Raw genomic sequence first — 26,072 nt, forward strand, 5'->3', positions numbered from 1 at the left:
ATCAGAGGATTGCCTTAGCAAGCAACTGAAATGAAGTGACTCAGCAGCTTGTGTAGCAGTGAAAGGGTAAAGTAGTACATGGTGGTGTCAGGTTAAAGGGGAGTCATAGGGAGGTGGGTTTTGGTGGGGGTGGAGGAAGGTTTGGGGTTTTTTTGTTTGTTTTGTTTGTTTTTTATTTTGGAATGAAAGGCAGGAGTTTGCAGCATTGCAAGCCACTGCATGATTCATTGGCTGCTGCAAAATCAACCTGAATGGAAAGGAGATGTGTGGCTTCACATTCCGTGTAAGTGCCTTTAGGAGGCAAAATAAGTGTTAAAAAGCTCTGGTAGAGCCTTAAGCTTCTCTTGGAGCCTGACAGTCTAAATCTCCAGATAACAGATTTGCAGCAGTAAGTTATACTAATCTCATTCTTGTTTCTCAGCGTAGGGATAAAATGATGGATAATTGGGCTCTGAGAGCTCAAGCCCCCAGCTTTGAGTGGCACTGCTGGAGTCAGTAGGGCTGTTTGCAGCAGGAAATGCTGTGCTAAGTAGGTAGTAGTTTGCAGGGCTGGGCCTGAGGCTGCTCTGGGAGCTGATCAGAGGAGTTCCTGGCTCCTGGCTATGAGTCTTGTATGATTAAATGCGCTGCCTGCTGCACTGAATTGTGTTTATGATCCCGGGATCTGTGCTTTGGTCCTACATGGTGTGCCTGAGTGAGTTCAGACCATTTGTTCACTGCTTTGATTTTTTTGTTTTCTTGGAGAACACAAACTGCGCTGTGGTTTGGGAAGTGTGATTTCATCTCTTGTTCTGTGTAACACTAAGGAGAAAGCTGTGGGTTTAGTGTCCCTTAGTGTGATCACCTCCCACTAGAAGGGCAAGTGTGTGCATATAAGGAGATAAGAAATAATGTGAAAAAAATGAGTCTCCTTTTAGAATAGATTTCCCCAAAACATACTGCTGCAGCTAATGCCATAAAGCTTTGTAGTAGGCAAATAAAAGCTTTCTGGCTCCAGGGGAAGCTGAGGGGAGCGGTGAAGAGTGAAACACCCCAAGTGGTGTTTTTGGCTGACTGATTGCCAACAGACTTAATGTGTGTGTCTGTATATGTATATATTTATGTATTTGCTGGAGCATGAAAATCTGTTTCTGGCATATATCATAAGCCTCCAGACATTGCAGATTCTTTGCCTGCAGTGCCTAATCACACCCAACTCGCGAAGCTGGAAAGTTCTGGCCTGTAAAATAAACAAGTTGGCCTTTGATTTAACTCTGTTACAAACAAATGGGAATTTCTTGCTCTTGCAGCTTTTTTGTCAGAAATGCTAACTATAAAATACATTAAATGGTAAAACTATGCCTCATTCAGGGTTCCCCATGGCAAGAATCTCGATTTGGAGTGTTACTCTTCTCTTTTCTTCCATGAAGGAACACATTTAGCAGGCTGAAACAGCGTTGTTGTGCAGTCATGCTGTGATCTGGGTAGGTTTGTGAGCTGCCTTCTTTCAGTGAAGTGAGCAGTACTCATGGAACTGGCAGAACCTGTCTCTTCGCAGTTTCCTGTCTTGTGGTTGACTTTCAACATGCAGTGAAGGTTTTTCCAGATGCTGAGGCATTTGTGTTGTCTTTTGCTGCCCTTATGGCATTTCTCTGCTATCTAGGAATGTGTAAGGTGATCTATCTGCCTTTCCTCGTACCAGGATGCTCATGGTTTGCTCCTTCTATCTTACTGGCTCCCTACATTCACAAAACTTGGACCTTGCAGAAATAGTTTTCTTTCTGGAGTTCTCTATGGCCAAAACTATTCAGCAAGTTTAAATGTTGTTCGATGTGAAGAGAGGCAGAGTTAAGAGTGACATTTAAGCCCTTTTCTTTAAGAAATGAGGTTGAAACAGTGGCCTGCAGAGCCTGTCAGAGCTTTAGCTCCTGAGGGAGAAATCTGACTGTAAAATGTATCGTGCACACTGCTCAGAGTCAATTAAGTTGGTAAACTTCACTCAGTATTGTTGGGAGTATCTATTACACTGGACTGTTTGACTACTGCAGTGTCTGAATGTTGCCAGCAAAAAAAGGGAGAAAAGAAGGAAAAAAAAAAAAGTAATTAGCTAACTAAAAAGCTAAAAATAAAAAATTGAAGTTGTAAGTTTTTTAAGGCTGGGACTTTATTATCAGTTACTTTGGCAAGGAAATCATGGTACCTTCAAAAAGGAAAAAAAGAAACTAAACCACAAATAAAGCTGCACTGCCCTTAATTGCTGCTTTTCAGTGTTTAACAAACTTCTAAAAGCAAATTTGCATGTGCTTTTATTAGCTGCACACACAGTCGTGTCTGAGTGCAGGGCATTTCCTGGAGATTAGCACTGGGTGGGTTTGTAGGCACAAGAGGAAGCCTAAGGGACCCAAACTGGTTGCTCATCCATGGGAGGTGCTGTGTGCTGGGATTGTTATTGTCAGTGTACAACAATAGGAAACACATTAGCCTGTGCCTCAGGAGGAGGAGGAGCAAACGCTGCTATTTGGAGTAATTAAGCTGCCAAATTCCCCCTCTGCTTCCATTTCAGTGTATCAGCTGCAGGCGTTAGCAACACTGTGGCTAGCAAAAGGTCTGCTTGGAAGGATTGTGAATCCATTATTCTTGTCAATTACTTGTTATGTACAATTTTGATTGATTGAATTAAGAAACAGTCTATAAAATCCCAAGTTTGTAGTAAGTGCAGGTAGTTAATACAGGGATTTCTGCAATTTCAGCTAAGTTGTTTCTTAGCAGTTCATTTTACTGAACTGGATAGGAGCATATAGAACTGTGGCTATTTCTAGTGTGCACACAGCCAAGACCTGCCAGTTTGACTAAATCTTAGTCAGGCTGTCCCATCAGAGCAGGCTCAGTGTTTTAGCATTGAACTTTATGAAGTCAATACAAAATAAGAAGTTCTCTCTTGAGTCAAAGCTGCTGGGTCTTTAGCTGCTGTTATGTTTGGTATGTGGGTTTAAAAAAATAAACAGCTGTCCCCAGCCTCAATTGTAATGCTGGATTTCAGTTTCTAAAGAAAAAGATTGATGTTCAAAGGTGAAGAGCATGCAGCAGTTTGTGTTGATCTCAGCAGAACACCTGCATGCTGGATTAAAGGCTGGAGATTTCAGAATCCCTATTTAAAATACAGTAAAAGCAGAAAGCTCTAACATCTGTTTTCCCAGATCCTCTTTTCCTTTGGTCTGTTTTGCCTTTAAGGCAATAGTGAAGAAATTACACTCCCTATTTTAGGGTGAACAGTAAAAAGTGTGTTACTTTGTTACTTTGCTTTGGTTATTCATATATTTTTGAGAGTGGGAATTTTGCTTAGTTTGTTTTATTTTCCTGTTTGAGAATTTACAAGAACACCACCTGTCTATATATCAAATGCATTTTGCTCACACCTGTTGTTTAAATTTGACAGGTGCCAAGTCATGTAGGAGCTTGTTAGCTTTTATTACACCACTTGGAAGAAATGTTGTCATCACTTAAGTGGAGCGCAGCTTTCCTTTCAGCCTTTGCACACCTTGAGCTTGATTCTCTTCTGAAGCCTTCATGGGAGCCTTGATAATCTTCCCACTACAAGATTGTTATTACTGGAGGCAATGGGATAAAAAGGAATTCAAACTGAATGGCAGACATAAATGTGAGTGTGCAGGTAGTAAACCTGGTTTTCATTTCATGGGGTTGGGTTTTTTAGTATTGTTAATCACACTTTGAAGTACAACTGCAACTTGGGTGTGTATGTGTACATGACATCCACTATTATACATCAGAAGGTGCATGTACATGGTAACCAATGAAACTATTCTGTGCTGATGCCATGTTCTGGTTTGGTTCAAGGTCAAAGAAATAATGTTTCCAGCTCAAGCAGATGATTGGTTGTTCCAAGTGGGAAAAACTCAGAAATCTGTCACCTCAGATAGTTCTGTTCCCCCAGCAGTGAAGTTTCTAAAATGCTCTTAGCTATTTTTCATAGGTCTGCCTGCAAAGGTACAAAATGCCTACTTTAGTTTTTGCAGTGTAAAATGCAGGACAAGGCTGTGTAAATTGGTTTAATGTGATTTACTGTGATCTTGCATGTAACGAAAGGGCAGAGTAAAATCCCCTCCGCCTGATCTGTGTAGCATCCAGTAATTGTGCACTTACACCTCTACAGAGAGGCTCTTCTGAAACATGCCTCAACTTGGGAACAAGGATATGAAACAAAGGAATGGAGTCTGTATGGTGTGCACAGACACGCTCCCGTAGGAATATGTGAGCCCAGTGCCAAATGCCTCCACCCAAGTATCTGAGATGTTGCTAATTTGATAAGAGGCTTTTTCCTGTTTTTGACCAGCCTGTGCAATTTGAGTTATCTGTGCACAGTTCTCACAAAGAGTGCTGTTAGTGGTCCCAGAGATATCTGCACAGCAGAATAAAGTTGTAATTGCAGCACAGGTAAGTGAAACCACACTAAAGTGGATGTTCAGAACAGCAAAGGTGTGGAGCAAGGGCTAGCAACCAGCATTATACCTCATTTGCTCATGGCAGTAGATATCAGACAAAAAACAAACAAAAAAAATGCTGGAGCTTCAGAGAGGGCTTGGAAAAATTGCCAGAATATCAGATGCTGAGAGAGATCTGATCTGGTCTTTCATCCAGAAGAACAGATCAGGATAGTAATTGCAAGTAAGGACCCTGTTCTTCACACTGGGATGTTCGTCACAATTCGTTACGTTAGATCTGGGAACATGTGTTTTCCTCCTGTTGCTCTTTCTGTCAATGCAAATATGCCTGTTGCTGCTCTCACTTGTAGGTAGGCATAATACACTGCAGAGGTGCTGCTCAGCTGTGGCACACAAGCATGGCAGAAGGGTCCATCTGTCTCCTGTACATCAGACAGTCTTGGTTCTCACTGCCGCTTTTCTTGCTGCTCAGATGTCTGGGGCTTGTTCATTTTATTGAGATTTGTGTTCTGGGGAGAGGAGTAGAGAAAGGTGCTTATCACTCATTTGTGAGGAGCTCCTCTCAAGGAGCCAAAAAGTTGTCTGAAGGGCATGTACATTATAATTGCAGCTTTGGACATACGAGATCAGAATGATGCCTTATGGTTAACGTGCTCAATCTTTTGTGTGTTTTTCATCCCCTCTGTACTGTTACTTTGTTTTGTAGCAGCCTGCTCTGGTTTGAAAAGATACACCAGGAAGAGTAAGGGGAGGCAGTGGTGCTGTAGGGTGCTCAGTGGTTACACAAGATGGCTTTTCCCGTGCTGTATGTTACCTCCCCCCACAGAGCAGGGAGAGAAGCTGTAGAGGGCTACGTTTTATGCACAGCAACTGAATTTTAGTGGTGAATATGGAGCCATTCTCAGGGATGCAATTGTTTAGTTCTCTCTGGAGAAGAACTTAAGAAAAACAGGAAGTAATTCTGTGTGGTTTCTTGTGGGTTTTTTTTCTTTTAGTTGGTGGTGGTTTAGCAGTGGTGTTTATTTTTTGTTGTTCTTTTTTTACACTGATGTTTTTCCCAAACGTTCCTTAGTTACCGATTTTCAGCTGGTGACAATTATTTTTCCTTTGAGTCCCAAGAGGCTCAAGCAGGCCCTGAATTACACGTATGAGGAAATCACCCCTGAGAAGCCAGCATTTCAAAACTGATGTTTCTGCAAAGAAGAAAAAGCAGTGTGTGTGCCCTCTGGAGGGTCTGTGGGCTCCAGCATGGTCTGTTCAGCATTCCTTTCCACGATGCACAAAATGTTTCCCAGGCTCCCATCCTGTTGTTTCTAGGAACTCTGTCAGACTGATGGAATTTTCATAAAACAAAGGAAGCAGCGACGTGGCACTATAAAGCTTTCACTTTCTGTCCTACAGAAATTAACTGTTTCCCAAGTGACCATCCTCAGCTCACGGGAAAATTAATCAAGTTAGGGAGAGCTACATTTTTCATACGATGTGTGTAAGGCAGACAAATGCTGACTGTCCTGTTGTGCTGCACGCATCCAGGTATGAGATGCTGTGTGAAAGCAGCACCAGGCCCCTCCTGGCTCCCTGCTGGGCTTGGGATCCACTACCACTCCTCTGCTTTGTGATGGGGACTTAGGTATGGCACAGCAGGAGCCGTGCTGCTGAGCAGTGCTTAACTGAATTCCTCAAGAAGTTAGGATTAACAAATACCTGAATCACAGCTCAAGTGGAGCTGAAGATAACCACGTGTCTGAAAATCCAGTGTTTTTAATGCAACTTTTTCTCCTGCTGCAGACATCTTGCATGTTTCCAGATTGGTTCCTGATTGATGTTTGTGGGCTAAGTTGTTGGAGAACTCATTCACCTACTTACAAGCTTAGTTAGAGAAAACAAAAATAAAAAAAGAAGCACTACCAACAACAAAAGAATCAGGGAGGACTTAAACATTAACGTAAAACTGTAAGTAACACATTTACATACATTTTGGAAAAGCAATGTCTTTTTTTGGCTGGGTGTAACAGCCCTAGCACTGCTGATGTAACAATGTGTGTGCTATAATCTGATGTTATCTCATTTGATAAACGAATAATAATATCCTGAGAACTGCTGTAGTGACCACAAGTGAGTGGTTAACAGATCAGGCAGAGGAGGCTGTGGTCACAGCTCGGTTCAGTAACACTGTGACAACAGAGATCCAACTGCAATGGATTCTGTTTGCTGACTGGTTAAAATGAAGAAGTTTCTTACTGCCACCTGCTGTGTGAACGCAGCGGACCAGAGGGAGAGAATCCTATCTCTTGGTTCTCAAGTAAATGAAAAGGCTTCTGAAAAAAGAAGAGCTTGATTTCTGTCTGTACCCAATATTCCTCGTGTTTGTCATGTTTTCAAATTCAGAAATAATTTGTTTTTACTGAGAACAGAAACAGCAAGTGTGACCAAGGGAGCCATCAGCCCTTTGCTCTGTATTCTTCAGCATCAGTTTCCCTTGTGTCCTTGTATATATAGATAATGGGTTTTTTAATTCTTTTAATTAATTTCTATTTTTCTTCATTTTATCTGACAGAGAAATTACTTTTGATAGTGTCAGCTTTTTCCTGTTATTTTCCATTACATCCAACATTTTTCGTTCTAGAAGTTAGTTTTTAAAAAATATTTACAGAACTTACAAACCCAGAGATTAATGGAACGTGTCATTGGTTCAAAATCAATCCAAAGGAAGAGAACAAAGGAGAATGTTAAACTTCTCTCCTTTCACTGCCTTCCCAAAGTTCTGAGAGCCCCTTCCCTCCAACTCAGCCTGCAAGCTTCTGCTTGGGCCCGTGCTATTCAGTAGGATGGAGGGCAGAACTGTTCTCATGATTTCAGAAGCAGCACACCCGCTGTCAGAGGAGTACAAGCAACCATCACGTGTTTCCTATCATTTGAAACTTACCTGGTTTTGTGTTAAAAACCTTACCCCTTTTCAACTGAAGTGGAAGTGTTAAATGGAGGAGCATGTCACCTCAGAACTTTTGCGCAGTGAACTGAAAAGCAAATGAGATCGTTACAGAGAAAAGACTGAGATCAAAGTGTGGACAGGGCAGCAGGAGCAGCCGTAATAACGTCTGATAGACACTGCTGAGATTGCAGGGGTGTTTGCAGCAATGGAGGAAGATTGACAGAATTCGTGAGGTTGATTTCAGAGTGCCTCTAGATTATTCTTTCCAAGGAGCTGCGGTTTAGGAAATATTAATGAATCCTCATGATTTACAAGCACCCTGCAGATTCTGCTGGCCACCAACAGCAGAATGAGCATGTAGCATTAGTGGTGATCTGCAGCACTGCACAACAGTGTGAAAGCTACTGCCCACCTTGTTCTCACATCCCTGCCTCACAGCAGTGGGGCCACTGACAGCAGGATACAGATACGATAAGGTACAGAATTATGCTCCAAAAGTAATGCCTCCTATTTTATTCTGTTGGCCCATGACATCAGAGGTGGGATGTTGGTGGTACAGCAGCGGAGGCTGAGCCTTCCCACCAATGTTCTGTTACGTGTTGCTGCTGTGAGACAGACGGCAGCCGAGGAGCACTCTGACATGGAAGTGCAGATGAACAAAGAGCTGGAATTGAAACTGGGACAGGGAGGTGATTGTCCCCCTCTACTCTGCTCTTGTGTCCAGGTCTGGAGTGCCCAGTACAAGAAAGACAGGGAGCTGTTGGAGAGGGTCCAGAGAAGAGCCACAAAGATGATCAGGGGAATGGAGCACCTCCCCTATGAAGACTCACTGAGGGAGTTGGGCTTGTTCAGCCTGGAGAAAAGAAGGCTGCAGGGTGACCTCATTGCAGCCTTTCAGTACCTAAAGGGAGCCTTCAAACAGGAGAGGAATCAACTCTTTGAAAGGGCTGATAACTGCAGGACAAGGGGAAATAGTTTTAAGTTGAGGGAGGTAAGATTTAGGTTGGATGTCAGGGGAAAGTTCTGTACTATGAGAGTGGTGAGGTGTTGGAACAGCTGCCCAGAGAGGCTGTGGATGCCCCGTCCATCCCTGGAGGTGTTCAAGGCCAGGTTGGATGGAGCCCTGGGCAGCCTGGGCTGGTATTAAACGTGGAGGTTGGTGGCCCTGCGTGTGGCAGGGGGTTGGAGATTTGTGATCCTTGAGGTCCCTTCCAACCCTGGCCATTCTGTGACTCTGTGAAACGTGACTCTAAAACTGTCACCGGGGAATGAAACGCTCGTAAGGAACTCTGCGCCGCGTGTCCCAGCCCCGGGCCGCCATTCCCGCTCGACGCGTTCGGGGCTCGGTTCGAGCGCTCGGCAGCGGCTTGGAGCCGCCTGGCGGGCGGGGCGGCGGGGCGGCCATGTCCGGGCTGGCGCGGGCTGTGCGGCGAGTGGCGGCGGTCGGGCTGGCGGCGGCCCGGCGAGGGGAGAGCGGCGGCGGCGGGCGACGCTGGGGCTGGGGGCTGGCGCTGGGACTGGCGCTGGGCGTGAAGGCGGCGGCGGGCAGCGAGGCGGGCGGCGGGCCGGAGAAGGAGGAGGCGGCGGCGGCGGCACGTCGGGGATTCGGAGCGGCCATCGAGAGGAGCCGGGACCTGCTGCAGCGGATCAAGGTGCCGAGCTGCCTGCTTTTTGTTTTCGCTTGTGCTCCCGATCGCTGACTGCGTTGAATTACAAGCGCGTACTTTCACCGCGTAGTCCCGGTGTTTCTCAGGGTTGCCGGGCTGTGTGTCCTCGGAGCGCTGCTCTGCACGTCGGAGCTCGGGAAAAGCTGTTGCCGGACTGTAAAGATTCTCCTTTGTGTTGTCTAATTTATTTTTCAGGACGAAGCGGGCATCCCGGGTATCCTGGTCGGAGTTTCTGTGGATGGAAGGGAGGTGTGGTCCGAAGGTCGGTGCGGGCGTCGTGCCGGTTTGTGCCTCGGGACGCGGCTGCAGGCAGTGCTGGGGAGCAGCGCGGTGCTTACAGGCCAACCCCCTTTGCCTCTCAGGAATCCGGAGAGGCAGCTCTCGTGCGGTTTATTGTGGCGGTGTTGGAATGCATTAATCGTTATGTATGCTCGAAGCTGTTTCTCTTCCATTGTGGCAGAGCTGAGTAGCAGAATCTTTTGACTCAGTGTCAAAATCTGACAGTTTTACCTGGTCTCAGCATATCTAATGAGAAAAGCAGAGGTCTGTATAAGATTTGTGCAGAGTCCCTTGACCTGCAGGGAGGTGCATGTGGGAACCTGTGTTGGATGGTGGTTTGTCACCCTGGCTGCCAGACCCCATAGCAGGACGATCACAAGTGGGAGCATCAGCCCTGCTAGAGCTTTCCGTGCAGTGCCATGCATGGATACCGAGGTCAGCACTGCCTTGAGTAAGGCAGCAGGGATGTGAGAAGTGTTTCCTCCTCCCTCCTTCTGCTTTCTTGCTGAAATGATGAGAGCAGTTTGAGATTTGACAGGTGTTTTCCTTAGGAGTACAGCATCTGTGTTCAAATGTGCAATGAAAACACCAGAGCATAACTCTGTGTACAATTAAAAAAGAAATGGTCTTGGGCAACTGTTGTCATTTACTTCTTGTTCTTTGCTGAGTTTTGTTTCTGAGTCATTTACTATTACAGTACAGTGTTGCATAGCCTGACTGCTTTCAGGTGTCACAGAAGTGCTCGTACTGAAAACTGCTGCACTTTATAGCATTAATGCTGAAGCATCACCTTCAGCTTCTTCAAGCCCATCTGAAATTGAAGGCTGGTTGGAGTGTCTGGTAATACTGCCTTAATTCCAGTTAGTGTTGCCAGACTGATGTGTTTTTACATAGGAAAACACTGGTGCTGAGATTCTTACACTTTCCTTTAATTAAAGTCATGCCAGGAGATCATGAAACTGTAACAGAACTGTCTGGTGAAGCTTTACAATGTAGGTGATTGTTGTGAGTTGAGTAATGTCCTTTCTTAACTTCTGTACTGGTAAAATATGACCCTTCAGTATTTTAAACATTAATTTGGAGTAATAATAGAGCATTGAGGACCATTGGACAGTTATTTTACAATCTAGATTCGATTTTGTTTTTTACAGTGAATATTTGACCGTAGGAACGTAAGTTTTGGTTTAATCTTCAATCTTAATTAAAGGGTTTTCTTGTGTTCTTAATCATTAATTTGGGTTGATGTTGGATAATACCAGGGGGCTTAATTAACCTGTCCTACTAAATTAAAGCGTTATTCGCTTAAGTGAAACAGAAACACAATCCACTGCTTCATGTCTCAATTCAGCTAGAAGGAAAACGTTTTGGGGAACCAATAAATCCAGAAAAATCCAGCAAAAAGTTCAGCATGTCTCTGTGTGAAATATCTCCCACTGTGTTTTTACTTCTTTGCAGGTTTGGGTTACGCCGACGTAGAGAATCGTGTGATGTGTAAGCCAGAGACCATCATGAGAATTGCCAGTATCAGCAAGTGTCTCACCATGATGGCTGTTGCCAAACTGTGGGAAGAGGGGAAGCTGGACTTAGATGCTCCAGTGCAGAAATACGTCCCTGAATTTCCAGAAAAAGTCTACGAAGGTGAAAAGGTACGTGGTTGTTTTGTTCCTGCCATTGCACAGCTGTGTATGTACAGCTGTTTTGTGCCCTTGTCCTGTAACGTGCCAGAAGCCGTTCAGACAAGTGCTGATGTTTGATGCTTCAAAAAGCAGTGCTGGAAGTGTGGATCTTCGGTTTTAGAGTGTGTAATGTGCATTTATTGATGTAGTTTAACTCCTTTCGGTACATGGAGTTTAAAAGGTCTTCCATCTCTGTCCTCATGTTGGGTTTTACTCTCTGGTGAATCAATGTGCATTTTATTTTTAACAAAGAGAGCTCCTGTTGTCCTATTCTATCTAGGTCACTATTACCACAAGATTGTTAGTCTCACACTTGAGTGGGATTCGTCACTATGAAAAAGATATTGCAAAAGTAAAGGAAGAAAAGGAAAAGGCAAACAGAGCACTTAAACTGACAAAATCCGGCCAAGATAAAGAACAGAAAGAGAAAGATGGCAAAGGCATTGAAAAGACTGACTCTGACAAGCCAAAGAAGGAACACGAAGGTGAAGTAAAAAGCCGAAATTCAAAACCTGGCAGGAGAGACAAGGAGTTTGAACATGAGGAGTATTATTTGAAGGAAAAATTTGAGGGCGTGATTGAATCGCTGAAGATATTTAAAAATGATCCTTTATTCTTCAAGCCAGGTGAGTTACCGCTACTTTGCACCAAGGCAGACTTTTCTGGTGATTTTTGTTGTTGTTTCAAATTGCTTTGTATTCAGCACAGCTTTATATTCATTAGCATCCCATAAATAATATTTGTGCATTCTGTTTTTGTTCTATTGTGTTACTTTCTTCCTGTACTCCACTGAAAGCTTGATGGAGAAATATTTGGGCTGACCTGCACAAACTGTCCAGTCATACAGTTGTCTTCAAGTGCCAGTATTTGTAATGCTCAAACCAATCAGGTTACACAGAGTCCCAAAAATGTGTTACAGCCATTCTCAGAGCTACCTGCAAGTGCCTGTCTGCTGCCTCACATCAATTCCTAGGACCCATTGCCATAATCCTGTGACGTGGTGTTAAAATTGGAGTGAGAACATTGCATTGCTGCATGCACTTTGGTTTCCACATGTGATTACTTAAATGTTGTCCCATAAGCTTCCCATTTAAGCGTCATGCAGCTGACTTCAACCCCCTGTGCTCTTTGTTTCTTTAAGGTAGCCAGTTCTTGTATTCAACATATGGCTTTACTCTCCTAAGTGCTGTTGTGGAGAGAGTTTCGGGGCAGAAATTTACAGAGTACATGCTAAAAATGTTCCGTGACTTGGATATGCTGTCAACTGTGCTGGATGACAACGAAGCAATGATATATAACAGAGCAAGGTAAGAAAGAATGAGGTTTTACTCTGCTGCTTCTGTGGTGTTTGCTGCTCTTTTCGTCTTTGAGCCAACTGAATTAAGAGTGTGCACTGTTCTTTTTTGGTCATGCTTTTAAATGAAGTGGGCCATGTTATCCTGTGACTTTGTGTCAACACTACACTATTTGTTCTATAAATGTGAAATTACAGAGCTAGAAATAAGATTAGCAATTATAATAGTGCTCATGGGGGTGGACGTGGTGGGGGTGACTGAGGAGTTTGCATTTAGGTTGGTTACAGCTAAGCAGGTACATGTAAATCGAGAAAAACAGAGCAATAAGGACTGAGTTTCTTATCTCTGCCCTTATTTTACTGAGCCACCTGGATGAGCTCTAAGGTTGATTTGTTGATTCACATTTTAAGTTGCTGTGCAGGAGAAAAATTCAGCTGAATCACAACAGCAGATGATGGCAAGCCTCAGAACAATGGGTTTTAACTTTCTTAAAAGCGTGGGTTTCAAAGTGCTGTAAAAGAGTGGAAATGGCTACGAATGTGCTGGATCCAGGTTTTGTAGTACTTGTGTGAGTGTGTATTAAACATGTTGTTACATAGTGTTGTTGCTAACAACAGTAGCATTGGAGATCTTTCAAGGGTAGCTTTACTGCTGCATTCTAAGATGTTTTGTGTAGTTATTTCACTTGCAAATATTCAGAGGTTCTCCAGCTATTTGTAGATCTGGATTCTAGTGGTCTTGTAAATTATCAGGCTGCTGTAGTGAAGTTCCTTTTGAGATGTAAGTGTATAAACAAGTCTATAAACCAAAATATGGCAGGGATAAAAGAATTAGGACAGGCGCTGTTTCTTGGTCTTTTTATGGCTTATTTAAGGAACACTAGGATCATCATGTGATGGTTTTTGCCTCCTCATGCAGCCAGCTTGATGTCTCAGACTGAAAAATACTGAGAAGTCGTGGTTTTTTTAATGGTTTGCTTTTGCTGTATTTCACTAAGAAAAAAAAAAGGCTTAAAACCTTACATTTCCAAAATTTTTTTAGAGCTGCGAGTAAAGTATTCAGCATCTTTGTAACAAGTTATATTGTGACAAAAAATGAGTGTAGGGACACTGAGATATGCAAGTTACCAGCAGAGCTGATAGTCGTCTTGGACCATTTATCTTTCTTTGCTTCAGCCTCAATTTTCAGTACTAGCTTTTTCAGAAGTTCCCTGAATGTTTTCCAGTGTACATGTTGACCAGATAGAGGATAGAAGCATGTACTGCCTAAAGTAGGCTTGCTGCTTTTTCTCTCCCTTTCCCTCTCCCTCTCCCCTCCCCTTCCCTTCTTTTTCATGTGATTCATTTCCACAGGTCTTTAAGCAGTCTGTGGATTTGCTATGCTTGAAATTCATCAGAATGTATAGGTATGCAACAGTGCTTTTCATCTGCTGTATGAAATGCACCCATTCAGGAGTGTACCATTGCAAAAGTGTAACTCTGTCTGTGCTGCTGTTGTGCTCTTTATTCTGCAATTCCAGTTGGTAGTTTTAATTTTGTATTTTAATGACAGGTTTTGCAAGACTCTTTCCTGCTTGCTTTGTTAGTTTCAGAATATTGAGTTGTATGTAGTAACTGTAATGGAGCAGGGGGAGAAATTAATCACAGATGGAAACTACTGGCTCAGAATAGTCTGTGAGGCTTTGGTGAAATTTCAGCTGGGTCTCAGATAACAGCAGGGTAGCAGCAGGATTCCTCTTTCTTGAAACACTTTTGAAATCTAGTACAGGGATTTGAGAGAAGTCCTGTGCTGGATGAATTTTTGTGTTGATTTTTCTCACAAACAAACAAACAAACAAAAACATTTAAGGAAAAAATATTTTGAACAAGACAACATTTTCATGAGAACAATTTCACACATGCTCAGATTGCCCTGTTGAGGTAGTTGAGGGAAGTATCTGAGATGACAAGTTGAATGTTCTTGAATTCTAGGTGTTACGTTTACAACAAAAAGGGACGACTGGTAAACGCACCGTATGTGGACAACTCTTACAAGTGGGCTGGTGGAGGCTTCCTGTCATCAGTAGGAGACCTTCTGAAATTTGGAAATGCCTTGTTGTACAGTTACCAAGCTGGACAATTTAGAAACAACAATGGCAAGCTTCTGCCTGGGTACCTGAAACCAGACACGGTTGCAATGATGTGGACCCCAGTGCCAAAAACTGAAGTATCGTGGGACAGGGATGGTAAATATGCAATGGCTTGGGCTGTGGTAGAGAAGAAACAACAGTGTGGCTTTTGCAGGCGGCAGAGACACTACGCATCTCATACGGGTGGTGCAGTGGGTGCAAGCAGCGTTCTCCTGATCCTTCCTGAAGAGTTGGACTCTCATGCTGAAGATACTGCAGAAGTGGCACCACCTAGGGGAGTAATTGTTAGCATTATCTGTAATATGCAATCTGTTTCCCTCAACAGCACTGCCTTAAAGATTGCAAGGGAATTTGATAAAGAAAAACGGGCACAAAATATAGGTTAAAAAAAGAGAGATGAATAAGTGAAGTTGAAATAAGTTGAGTAAGTGAACATGAAAAACAAATGGAAACGGAGATCAAATTGGGCCCTGAGGTCCCAAAGGACAGGTGAGGAAAAAGCATCAACACTTCACTGAAATTCTGCTAGTGGTGCCACGTTTAAGTGTGCTGGAATTCGTCTCTCAGGGAAGCTCCTTACAAGAAAGAAGAATGTAACAAGCAAATTTGACTCCCCGTGTTAACTGTGTAAGTTATCATTTCAGCAGTGAGGCTTTTTTCCTCATCCAGTTATTTGACCAACATTCAAAAAATAACAACAGCGGCCGAACAAACAGAGCGTTGCTTTCTCCTGTTAAGTACAACAGCAGATTATCTGCCTTCAGTGCTAAGCTTTTAAAAGACCTGATTCTTTATTCTCAGTTCTGATCTTTGAAAACAGTAAAATCAGAATGACTTTACTGTTGACAAAATGTGTGTTTTTACGTACAACTTGTTTTTTAATTTGATTAAAAAGCAAAAAACAAAGCTACCTCTGGGAAGATTTCCATCAAGTGCATTTTTGTCAGAGTTGTGTATTGCCAAGAATTGGAAAAGAAAGGCCATAGAATCACGTGTGTAAAATAATTTTATTTAGATATTCAACGCCATTCTTTGTTAGACATAAAATGTGGCATTTCTGTAGTGTGGAAATAAAGGTGTTATTTCACATGTACCTGAGTAGCACAGCACGGTGAGCTGTCAGGCAGCCTTACTGCTGGATGATACACGTAGCTGGTAGCAGCAGTTGTAGCCAACAGCTGGAAATGGCACTGTATTCTGGAATGTAGAGTTTTCTTTTGTTCATGAATTAGGAACTAAAATAACTCAGTAAAATTTCAAGCCCATTCTCAAAGCCAGTAGTAGAAATCTGATGCACTTTGAGGGTTTTTCTGTTTGTCTTCCCCAAACCATCCTTGTTTCTATTTTGGACATTTACCTCAAGGCATTACTTTTGCACAAGACTGAACAAGAAATTCTGTCGGACTTCCAAATAAGCAGTATCTAATCTTCATGCTTTCAATAGAAATACAGTACCAGCTGATTATGTTTATTTGATGTATTCCATCATGCTGTGCACGATCTCTGCAATCTCCAAGACTCCACTTCCCTGTGGTTACATCAGACAGTATTTCCAGGTTGAGATGAAACAAACCATCCCACAGCAGTTCTAATGCTTGAAACCCTGCACTGTTTAGCAGTTCTGCCTCTGAATTTAAGGAGCAAAATGTTTTGAGTAACAGTTGAAAGAAGGTCGCCTTACCTTCATCTTTCCCAAGCTAGAGTTTTTAGTATTAACTTCACACTGCTATCTGCCACGTGATGCAGTGCCATGTTGTCAGCTGTGTTACCATTATGCCTGTGAATATTTTTTGTCTAAGACTGACAAATGAAGAAATTTATTACTTTGAGGTGTCAGTGCTTTACCTGCACTGGCGGTAGGGGGCTGCTTTGGAACTCTTCATAATTATAAGTAATTGTTCCTGTGCTAAAACAGCACAATGAAATGTTACTGTGTGAAAACAGTAAAAGCTTACAAACTGTTTGCTTAGCTTTTCTGGCCCACAAAAAATTTACTTCCATATTCATGAATGATGGAACAAGCTCATTTGGTGAGGCAGTGTATTCACCTGCACCCACTGAGGTCTTTAATGTTGTTCGACAATTCAGGACAGAGGTACTGGAGATGAACATCTACAATGCCAACATTGCTTTTTGCAGTCTTGAGCACCTGCTAGCTGGCTAAGCCTGCAGCAGCAGAATCATTGGCCATTTTCCATAGGGAGCAAGAGTAGGTAAGTAGTTCTGCATTGTTTTCATGTTGGAGAATATGCGAACAGAAGTTGACAGAACAAAATGTTTTACATATGGAAACCCTAAAAAGTAACACTGCTACTTCAGGATTATGATGCATTTATTTTGTGAATGGCATTTAACATTCTTGAAAACCATTTTGTGTATTTCAGAGACAAGTTTCACTAGCTGACCATTGCGAGAGAGTTTAGATACAAAGTGAGCATGCAGAAGGGGTAGGTCTTGTATTGTGCTTGTCTACGTGTGACCAAACAGTAATCATAGAATATCCTGAGTTGGAAGGGACCGTAAGGATCACTGAGTCCAACTCCTGGCTCCACACAGGACCACCCAAAAATCAGTCCATAAGAGTGTTATCCAGTCACGTCCTGAACTCTGGCAAGGTGGATGCCATGACCACTGCCCTTGGCAGCCTGTTCAGTGCCTGACTGTCCTCTAGGTGAAGAACCTCCAACCTGACCCTCCCTTGTTGCAGCTACTTGCCGTTCTGTTGGGTTCTACCACTGGTTACCACCAACACGCTGGAATGAATTCCTTTGGACGTACAGGTGTTTGAAGTATGTAAGAAAGTGAATAATGAAGTGTCTTAAGATACTTTTAACACTAAGATATTCATGACGGTATCCCACTCCCCTCGTGGATTGATTAGCCACCAGCCTTTTGTATGCAGAGACCACATAGTTTTTACATCCTGTAACTTCAAAGGTCTACTGTAATGTGTACAGCTATGTAAAATGTGAAAATGTTAAGAAGTCTTCCATCACATGTAGCAAAATGTGTCAGAGTTTCTCTGATATGGCACTTAATCACAAATCTTACCTTTTTCTGTGTTGGGTAGAGGTAGGAGGAGAGCAGAAATGGGGGAGACTAAGCATCAGTCTGACAGCACAAATGGCCAAGTCACAGTATTGCTGTTGTCTTTAGCGTGAAGCCACTTACTTGATGCATTGGCATTAAGTATAGAAAACTGGTCAACTAATTGCAACTTAGGTGACTGACATGTTCTTAACTTGTCCTGTGCAAACAGTATGGCACAAACATGAACCTGTTCTGTTCTTGAAGGTATGCATGCTAAATCGGTGCACCTGTTTCTGTATCAAACACCTGCTTCTCACACCTGGTAATTATCAGTGTTCTCTATTAAGTGAAATAAAACAGCTTGCAAATGCACTGAATTACAATATCAGGTTTTTTCCTAATTAACTAGAAACATATAGAGTTTTTTTTTAATCATGAAAATGAAACAAATAAATTCCTAACGATAATGAGCTCACCAAGACAGGTGATATTTTAAAACAGATGATGCTGACATATAACGTAAAATTTTAAGTAGTATTAAAGCAAGGTGTAAGATGGCATGTTTGAAGGGTGTATCATGGTATTAAAAATAAATCTCAGTTTTTTAGCAACCCTTTAGGAGGGGATGGCTTTTAACAGCTAATTAAAAACTGGTTTCCTCATTGCAAAAGGGTAATGATTAAATTTCAATACTTAATACTGAAAATATGCACTGTTGCTTGTATGCCACATACTTACACTACGCTCAGTGCTTTCAGTATTTTGCAAAATGATTTAAATACTTTTTTTTTTTTGTGCATAGGAATCTCAGTATAGAATGTGGAGTGCAGGTTGTAGACCAGATTAGAGAGAGGGAAAACCAGGCATTCCAGAACAACATCTGAACACGTGTGAGTAATTCTGCATCTGAGAAATAACTATTACCACAGAGTAAGGGGACCAAAGCCATGTTGAAACAGCTGAGCTGCATGTCCTTTTTAAACCTGTCTACCTTTTGTAACCCTGGCCATTGAAGCAGCCACAGCATTCAGTTATAAAAAATGTGTTCTTAGTGCCGACTGTCACCATATGGTTTACCCTGCTGATGATTAACAGAAAGAAGGATGCAGCGAGTCCAAGGTTCAGATTTTTATATTAAATGACACCACCCAATTACAAAACACTGTTTAAAGCTGTAAAAATAGAGCTCAACTGTCTGCGACTTACAGGGAAAAAAAATGCACTTCAAATCATTTATTGAAAAAGATTCCAGCTGATCAGTCACCAGTAGTGTGTCATTTTCACAAAGTCAGTCATAATTACATTGTTACATCAAGCATTTTTTTTAACAGGTAAGGCTTTCAGGAGTCACAGATCCACTGCTGTATGTTGAAGAGACTGTTCAGTGTTGCTTTCTTCTAAATGAGCAGCCTGTAAAGAAATCACAAATACAAGCAGCATTACATTGCTAGATTATCTTGAAAAACTGCTCATCCAACTCAAGTTGGAAGCTTGCATAGTAAATATATTGAGCTTTTTGTACCACAAGAGCTAACTAACTTTGAGTCTACTCTAACCCAGTCAGAATTCATCTCACTGTAAGCCTCGGGTGTACTGTTGTTTTTTTTGTATTTGGTTTTCCAGATGCCTTTAAAGTTTCGGTCTGTTGTTCTATTCTCTAGTGGTACAAACCCTAAAGTGAAACAGCTGCTAGGAGTTCTTACACATTTCCAACTGCTCAACAGCCTTATTTCAGGTATTCTGTCTTCCTATCAACTATATAGCAGTATATGGTACAAGTACTACTATGTACAATTTGCATATACAATTACCTTTCATCCTTTAATTGTAAGGTGAATGAAATCTGGATTCATTTTTTAAAGTACTTTTAACCTTCATCTGTTTCCAGTGTTTTTCATAGATCTTGGACACTGGGTTACATTGCAAGATACCAGTGCTATAGCAGTTACCTATATATGTGTGTGTGTATTAGCAGGTTATTTGTTCTTTTACACTTTATACAAGCATTTTGACTATGTAATGTGAATCAGGAATTGCCTTACAGCGCTGTTTAAAAATGAACAACCAAGCCAGCACTGACTAGCAGTGGCGTGGCATTACTCTAGGCTTGCCAAACCCTCTAAAGTTAGTTCAGAATTGAATATCCCGTATCAGTTAGGCTAAAGGAAGTTACAAGTCACTGAATCTAAAATTGTTTCCGATCAAAATCTAGCTCTGAACTCCCTGGCCTATCTACTTATCCATTATAAAACAAACAAAACATTGCATAAAACATTGTAAATAGGCCCCAGCTTGCAAGTTTTTGTTGTTTTTTTTTTAATCAGCTAATGCTCAGCAATATGAAGAATAAGCTTTCCTGTAGAAGTTTTCAAAAATCAAAGCTAAGAGAGCTGCAGGCTGTAAGTCCACAGATGTGCAGTTTTAAGTGTGATATTCAGATTGCTTAAACATTTCTCCTTACCTTCTGTGAGCCTTGCTTTTCCCCCAGTAGGCTGACACAGAATAGTTGAGCAGCCTACACACAGAACCACTGTCTGAGCATGGCTGAACACGGTGGTGATCTTGTAGCATCCTGCAAAACAGCAATGTTAAGTTTTCTACTGAGTATTTCTAGTGTGTTTTTAATTGTATGTGTAATTGAACCAGATACCCTGAGTACACTTGTTCAAGACTAGATGAGTATTACATTACAAAGCATACCAAATAAAACTGAGCATGAAGTCCTCACATGCTTTTACTAGCATGCATAGCAAGCACATTAGCTAACTGAAACTAGTATGCCTCTCCCATGAAAATCATTAACAGATTCTGTTGGCTGACAAGCCCTCATGTACCTGCAGTATGGATCCTGCAAGAAGCAGGAGCTGGGCACTTTACCTTTGTTCTAGACCAGCCTTAGATAGAGAACTGGTTATTTGTTGGGGGAGAACATTGCTGATGATGAAGCCTGGCAGCTGTGAACATAAGCACTGCTGTTCAAGGCTGTTTGCTTTCTGTTAATCATTAGTACACATACGGCATAGCTGTATTGTCCAGTGCTAGCACCACACTGACACCACGAGGCTGGCACAGAACAGCTTCACTGCAGTCCAGATTCAGGAAGAGGCATCAGGAACACTTTGAAACTTTTAAATTCTACAGCTCGAAGAAAATATAAAACCAACTTCATACAAGTCTTAGACAAGAGGATTTTCACACCCTTTGGTACTCTCCTTGTAAAGTACTTTTAACTGTTTAGGAGGAACGAGAGGGATAATTTGGAACATATTTAATCTTGAGGTGGATACAGAATACAGACAAACAGAATGATGAGCACAGCCACCATTTTCAGAGCATGTGGCCTGGAGAGGATAAAATAGAATGAATTTTGAGAAAGGTGCTCAGGAAGCTCCCTCACAATCATAGAATCACAGAATGGCCTGGGTTGAAAAGGACCACAGTGCTCATCCAGCTCCAACCCCCTGCTGTGTGCAGGTCGCCAACCAGCAGCCCAGGCTGCCCAGAGCCACATCCAGCCTGGCCTTGAATGCCACCAGGGATGGGGCATCCACAGCCTCCTTGGGCAACCTGTTCCAGTGCATCACCACCTCTGTGTGAAAAACTTCCTCCTTATATCCAACCTAAACCTCCCCTGTCTCAGTTTAAAACCATTTCCCCTTGTCCTATCACTATCCACCCTCATAAACAGTCTTTCCTCCTCCTGTTTATACACTCCCTTCAAGTATCGGAAGGCCACAATGAGGTCTCCCTGGAGCTTCCCCAAACTAAACAAGCCCAGTTCCCTCAACCTCTCCTCATAGGAGAGATGCTCCAGCCCTCTGATCATCTGAGTGGCCGTCATCTGGACTCGTTCCAAGAGTTCCACATTTTTCTTGTGCTGGAAGCCTGGGTGCAGTATTGCAGACAGGGCCTCACAAGAGCCGAGTAGAGGGGGGCAACCACCTCCCTCTCCCAAGAGAAATTCCATTTGTGTGGTTTAGTGATTTTTGTTTTTGTTTTTTGAAGCCAACACTGCATTTTCCAATAGTTTTAATGATTTTACCTCACTTTTTAGATGGAAAATGGTGTCTGAGAGCTTCTTAGAGATCTAAACTACCAAGATAACAAGAAAACTGAGTGCAGCATCAATTCCTTACTTCTGGTCAGGATATTGCTACTGTGAGTCGACACATTTTCTCCTGTTTTCTCAGTGTTACAGCTTCCTTATGCTGCAGTAGTGTCTGGGAGACACGTGGCAGCATTTGCTGATTTCTGTGGTATCCTCCTGCCAGAACACGCGCTGCTGGAGCCGATAAGGGTGAAGGCAGTTAGGTGATGCTCGTGAGCCAAAAGCGAGGTGTGTGACAAGCAGACGTGGGCAGCACCTGGGACAGCAGCCCGACCCGCACGGGCGGCGCAGGACCGCGTCCGTCCGTCGCTGCGGTGTCCGCACGGCCGGCGCCCCGCCCCAGCAGCACGCGAGGCAGCTCATCCCGCGCCCAGCGAGCGACCTGCGGGCCGTTACCTGGGCACTTGACGTCCATGAAGTAGGAGTTGGGGCTCTGCACCAAACGCTTCTTCTTGTGCTTCCTCCTCTCCTCCTCCAGGGAGGGGTGCAGCAGGTCCCTGGCCAGCTGGGTAGGACGGAACCGTCAGTTACACAAGCGCCCCCCGACCCCTCCGTGCCCTTCCCCCCCCCACCCCCCCGCAGCCCCACGCGACTCACGGGCATGGCTGCGGGGCCTCCCGCGGATCGCTGCTCGGGGCGCTCGGAGGACTCGGCTCGATGGTGCGGGGGGCGGGGCGGGGCGGGGCGCTGAGCGGCGGAAATGGCTGCTACGAAAGGCCTTCCCGACAGTCTGCCGCTACGTCCCTGGGCAGAGGGCTGACGCGCTTAGTAGAAGTTGCTCTGAGCGTTTACTGCAGCTTTCAGAGCTGTACATCAAAGCTGCCGTGGTCTCTCCGGAGCTTCGGCTGCACACCGGTTCCAAAACGCCTCCTTCCCCGCCCCAGCCTGCTGTCACTCCGTGTTGCAGACCCAGGCTTCGGGCCGTTCTGTTAGCTTTCCTCTTCCCCATGGCAGCCATCGCCCTGTGAGGCAGATACTTCGTTAGTGCATCTCGTTACACTCTGTGTGCTGACGACACACGTATTTCGCAAGAATTTCTTGCTGTATCATGGGGACTTCGATCTGCAGTGCTGTGACTCACGCCATTACCAGCACTGCACAGCCAGCTGATGGCCATGAGGCTTCTCCTGCCTCCCAGCCTTCTTGAAACAAACGTGGTTTATCAGCCAGAAGAGAGAAACTGGGCTGATCGCTTCAGAGTCTGAGAGAGATTTATGGTTTTCTTTGGTTAAGAAAATAACTTTGTATATTGAACACCACCAGCACAACATAAAAGTGCTGTCCTCTCTCACCTCCTCCATCTCTCACCTCTCCCTTTTCAGGCTCTGTCCTGCAAGAAGCTGTGCTGCTGGGAGAAGGCTTCACATTCACGGGTTACATGAAACATTAGTTTCTGTAGCAGGAGGGACACACAGGATGGTGATCTGAAAACAGGATGTGTTCAGGGCACATCCGTCTGGTTCTCTATTTTGATTGTGCTTGGAGATTCATTTCCTTTTCACAGCTGCATGTGGCTTAGCAACCTGCTGAATGACTCAGTGACCATGCATCACCTTTGATCTTGTGACAAAAAGGGTGGGTTCTTTTTGGAAGTGTAAGGTTTGGAAAACAGAAATGCAGCACTGCGTTTGGGTTGCAGGAGAGAAATGCAGTCTGTTTTGGGCGGGTTTGTACTGCAGGGTTACAGCCTGCAGAGACACAGACTCAGGCCCAGCAGGGTGACCTGCCCTTCACAGCCTTCAGTAAACAGCGACTTGCATTTCATTTTTGAGAATGTCAGACCTTAAAACTGGCAGAGTTTACAGATTAGAATCATGCAATGCTTTCCCTTTCTGGAACTGACCTATACCTACCTTAAGTAATGACTTAATTTGGCCCGTTATAGGAAGTTCTGCAACATATACACGTGGAAAATTTGAACGATTAGATTGCTAGCATAAAGCAGAGCACTGTTCTTCATGAAGACCAAAACAAATCTATGCACTGATCTCATTAAAACTACCTCTTAAAAGCAGAGCATATCAGCGTATCAGATGAGCATAGAAGTGTCTATCTGCAAGGAGAGATCTATTTACTGTAGCTGGGGAATGAGTGACTTTGTTTAAAGGAGTGTCACATGTTGGTCGTCAAATAGTTGCAAATGGCAGAAGCATCTGCCAAAACCACAGCTGTTAAAGACATGTCTCAAGAATATGGACTTATTTGCTATCAGGTGTCCCAAAGCTGAGGAACAAAGTTCACGTTAATAATTTTCGGTTGCATGGCATTCTGGGAAAGACTGCCTCTTATCTTCTGTGGGGCTTGGACCTGTAGATTCCAAGTAGTGCCAAAAATACCAGGATCTTGGTTCTACCAGTGTTTCACTCTATTGTTTTTAGAAACTATCTCTCAAAACAATTAAGACTTGGAATTTCCTGGTTTGGTACACACTGAACAGAAGAGCTTGATCAGAAGATTTTCACACAGTTCTATTTGCATTTAGCTGGTCTTATCTTCAAACAGAGGGGAAAAAAGATTTTTCAAAGTTATCTATTGTGAGAAAGTAAAGTAAGAGTGGGAATGAAGGAGCAAGGCTGTCATCCATTACTGTCCCAACAATGTACCTGGTGGTAAACTAGTCAAGTATTTTCCTTTTTATTTTTTAATTGTGTAAAGATTGTTGTATTTCTTTCATATGAATAGAGGGATTAATTGCATTTTGTTATTCATACCGGTGCATTTCTTAAACTGAACGCTTTACCAGATGCACTGTACACACACCTCAGCGACTAATGGAATTCTGCCTTACCTGGATGAGCTGAAACTGCTGAGTTTCAGCAGAGGTATTCACCAAATCACAGCTGTTATGTGGGCTTTTTGAAAGGTTTCAAAGCTTTGTTTTGTTTGGAATCTGCACATAACATCATTGGTGTCATGGCCAACATTTTGTCAACGCTGTTTGGTGCTGTGTGCTTTTACACAGTGACAAAAGGTAAACTATAACGTCAGCCATTTTGTGGCTGTCCGGTTTTGCTCATAGTGGTTCTCCTATGCCAGGATAAAATAGGAAAAAAAATCACTTACAGTTGATCTATTTGACTACAATGCATCATAAAAAACAAACGTTGTCCTTTGCAGTTCAGTGATCAAACCAAGACTGGTTTCAAAACATCTTCATGGACAGTGGGTTGGTTTGATAGGACCTCCCAAAGTTCTACCAATGTACTGTAATACTGTATGTTTTTTTGAGTGCCTTAGAAAATTTAAAAAATAGCTTTCATTTTATATGTATTTATATATGTATATTTAATGTAATGTTAAAGTTCATGGTTAAATAAACTTCCACCCTTTGAATGTGGCATACTGTCAGTTTTCCACATCACAACAGAACACGATTTTGCAAGGCACCAGTGTAATTAAAGAGAGGAGTAATTTGCATTATTTTCCTATAAAACTACTCTTGGGTAACAGATGGCAATCACAAACATACTGCTCCAGAGACATATGGAAACCTATTTGTTCCACCAAACTCAGGAGTGAATATTAACCCCAAAATCACTCTCTTCATTGCCGAAATATGACGTAGTAATCCTCAGTATAGCCCTTATTACTGTGCTCATGAGCAACTCCTGTCTCTGAAAATAGAGATCTATGGAAATGTTTCAGAGGTTGGTGTTTCATTTGCAGTTTTCTGTAATCTGATGATTCACGTTAGTCTGAATTAACTGATGGTTGGGTTTGATTGCCTCACTTCCAGGCTGCCATTATCACTTAAATCTTGTATTAGGCATTGTCACGGCCCATCTCAACGTGTAAATGGCCCAGTCCCAACTCAGGCTCTACATGAAGGAGCCAAACAGCTGGATTGGCAAATTCCATCTTGAACTGGGCTGAGCTCTATGGGAAGAAACTAACTAATGGTTTCTTCCCCCCAGTCTTGTTCTGCTGCCTTGGTTCAGCCAGCTGGGCGATGTCAAGGCTAGGGATGCTGACCACGGGTGGCACTGTTGGTGTTCAAAACTAGTTCTCAGCATGGGCGTGGGTCACTCTGAAAGTAACGCTTCCTATTTATTGCCCTGGAAGCGACAACAGCTACGGAGAGCACAGTAATTCTGTTGGATAGAGCCAACCCTCAGCTACAACATGCTATTTTGCGATGCAGTTGCTGCCATTAGCTGCGTGTTTCAGCACTGGCACTACGATTTGTAGCATTAGGTTTTTCTGTTTGTAGCTTGCCTAGAGACGGTAATTATTAAATTAAATTAAACCAATAGCTCCTCGTGTCGTTTCTAAGTGTTTGCAGTAGCGTTACTCGTTTTTATAGCGCCCTGTGACACCTCTGCGAGAAACCTCACAGTCAGCACGTCACGAGGCTGCCTCGCACGGCGTGGGAGCTGCCAGAGGGAAACGCCGCGGAGCGGAGCGGAGCAGAGCAGAGCAGAGCAGAACTCATTCACGCGCACCAACACCGCGGTACCGCGCGGCACGGCGCCGCGGACTGCAGCTCCCATCGGCCCCCGCGGCGCCGCCCCGCGATGC

General features: G+C 43.3%; 2 protein-coding genes across 6 annotated transcripts in view; one reads left to right on the forward strand and one right to left on the reverse strand.

Moving 5' to 3' along the window:
• Positions 1-22,260, reverse strand: part of RPS27L (ribosomal protein S27 like) — a 334,929-nt gene extending 312,669 nt beyond the window's left edge. For 4 of the 5 annotated variants that reach the window (XM_048955883.1, XM_048955885.1, XM_048955886.1 and 1 more), the window contains exons 1-4: positions 22,152-22,260; positions 21,951-22,059; positions 19,908-20,018; positions 18,795-18,856 (exon numbers count right to left, since the gene is read on the reverse strand). In XM_048955883.1, the coding sequence (XP_048811840.1) occupies positions 18,828-18,856; positions 19,908-20,018; positions 21,951-22,059; positions 22,152-22,157 (255 nt within the window). In that variant the 5' untranslated portion in view covers positions 22,158-22,260 and the 3' untranslated portion in view covers positions 18,795-18,827. Of the gene's footprint in view, positions 1-18,559; positions 18,857-19,907; positions 20,019-21,950; positions 22,060-22,151 lie in introns of those variants that run through there. The other variant, XM_048955882.1, reaches the window with a different exon arrangement.
• Positions 8,760-17,818, forward strand: LACTB (lactamase beta). The gene is made up of 6 exons (XM_048955848.1): positions 8,760-9,023; positions 9,234-9,300; positions 10,773-10,963; positions 11,274-11,619; positions 12,135-12,300; positions 14,259-17,818. The coding sequence occupies exons 1-6, from the start codon at positions 8,775-8,777 to the stop codon at positions 14,800-14,802; spliced, it is 1,563 nt and encodes a 520-aa protein (XP_048811805.1). The 5' UTR covers positions 8,760-8,774; the 3' UTR covers positions 14,803-17,818.
• Positions 22,261-26,072: the final 3,812 nt, after the last annotated feature.

The sequence above is a fragment of the Lagopus muta genome, chromosome 10 (assembly GCF_023343835.1).
Source record: "Lagopus muta isolate bLagMut1 chromosome 10, bLagMut1 primary, whole genome shotgun sequence".
Classification (NCBI taxonomy): domain Eukaryota; kingdom Metazoa; phylum Chordata; class Aves; order Galliformes; family Phasianidae; genus Lagopus; species Lagopus muta.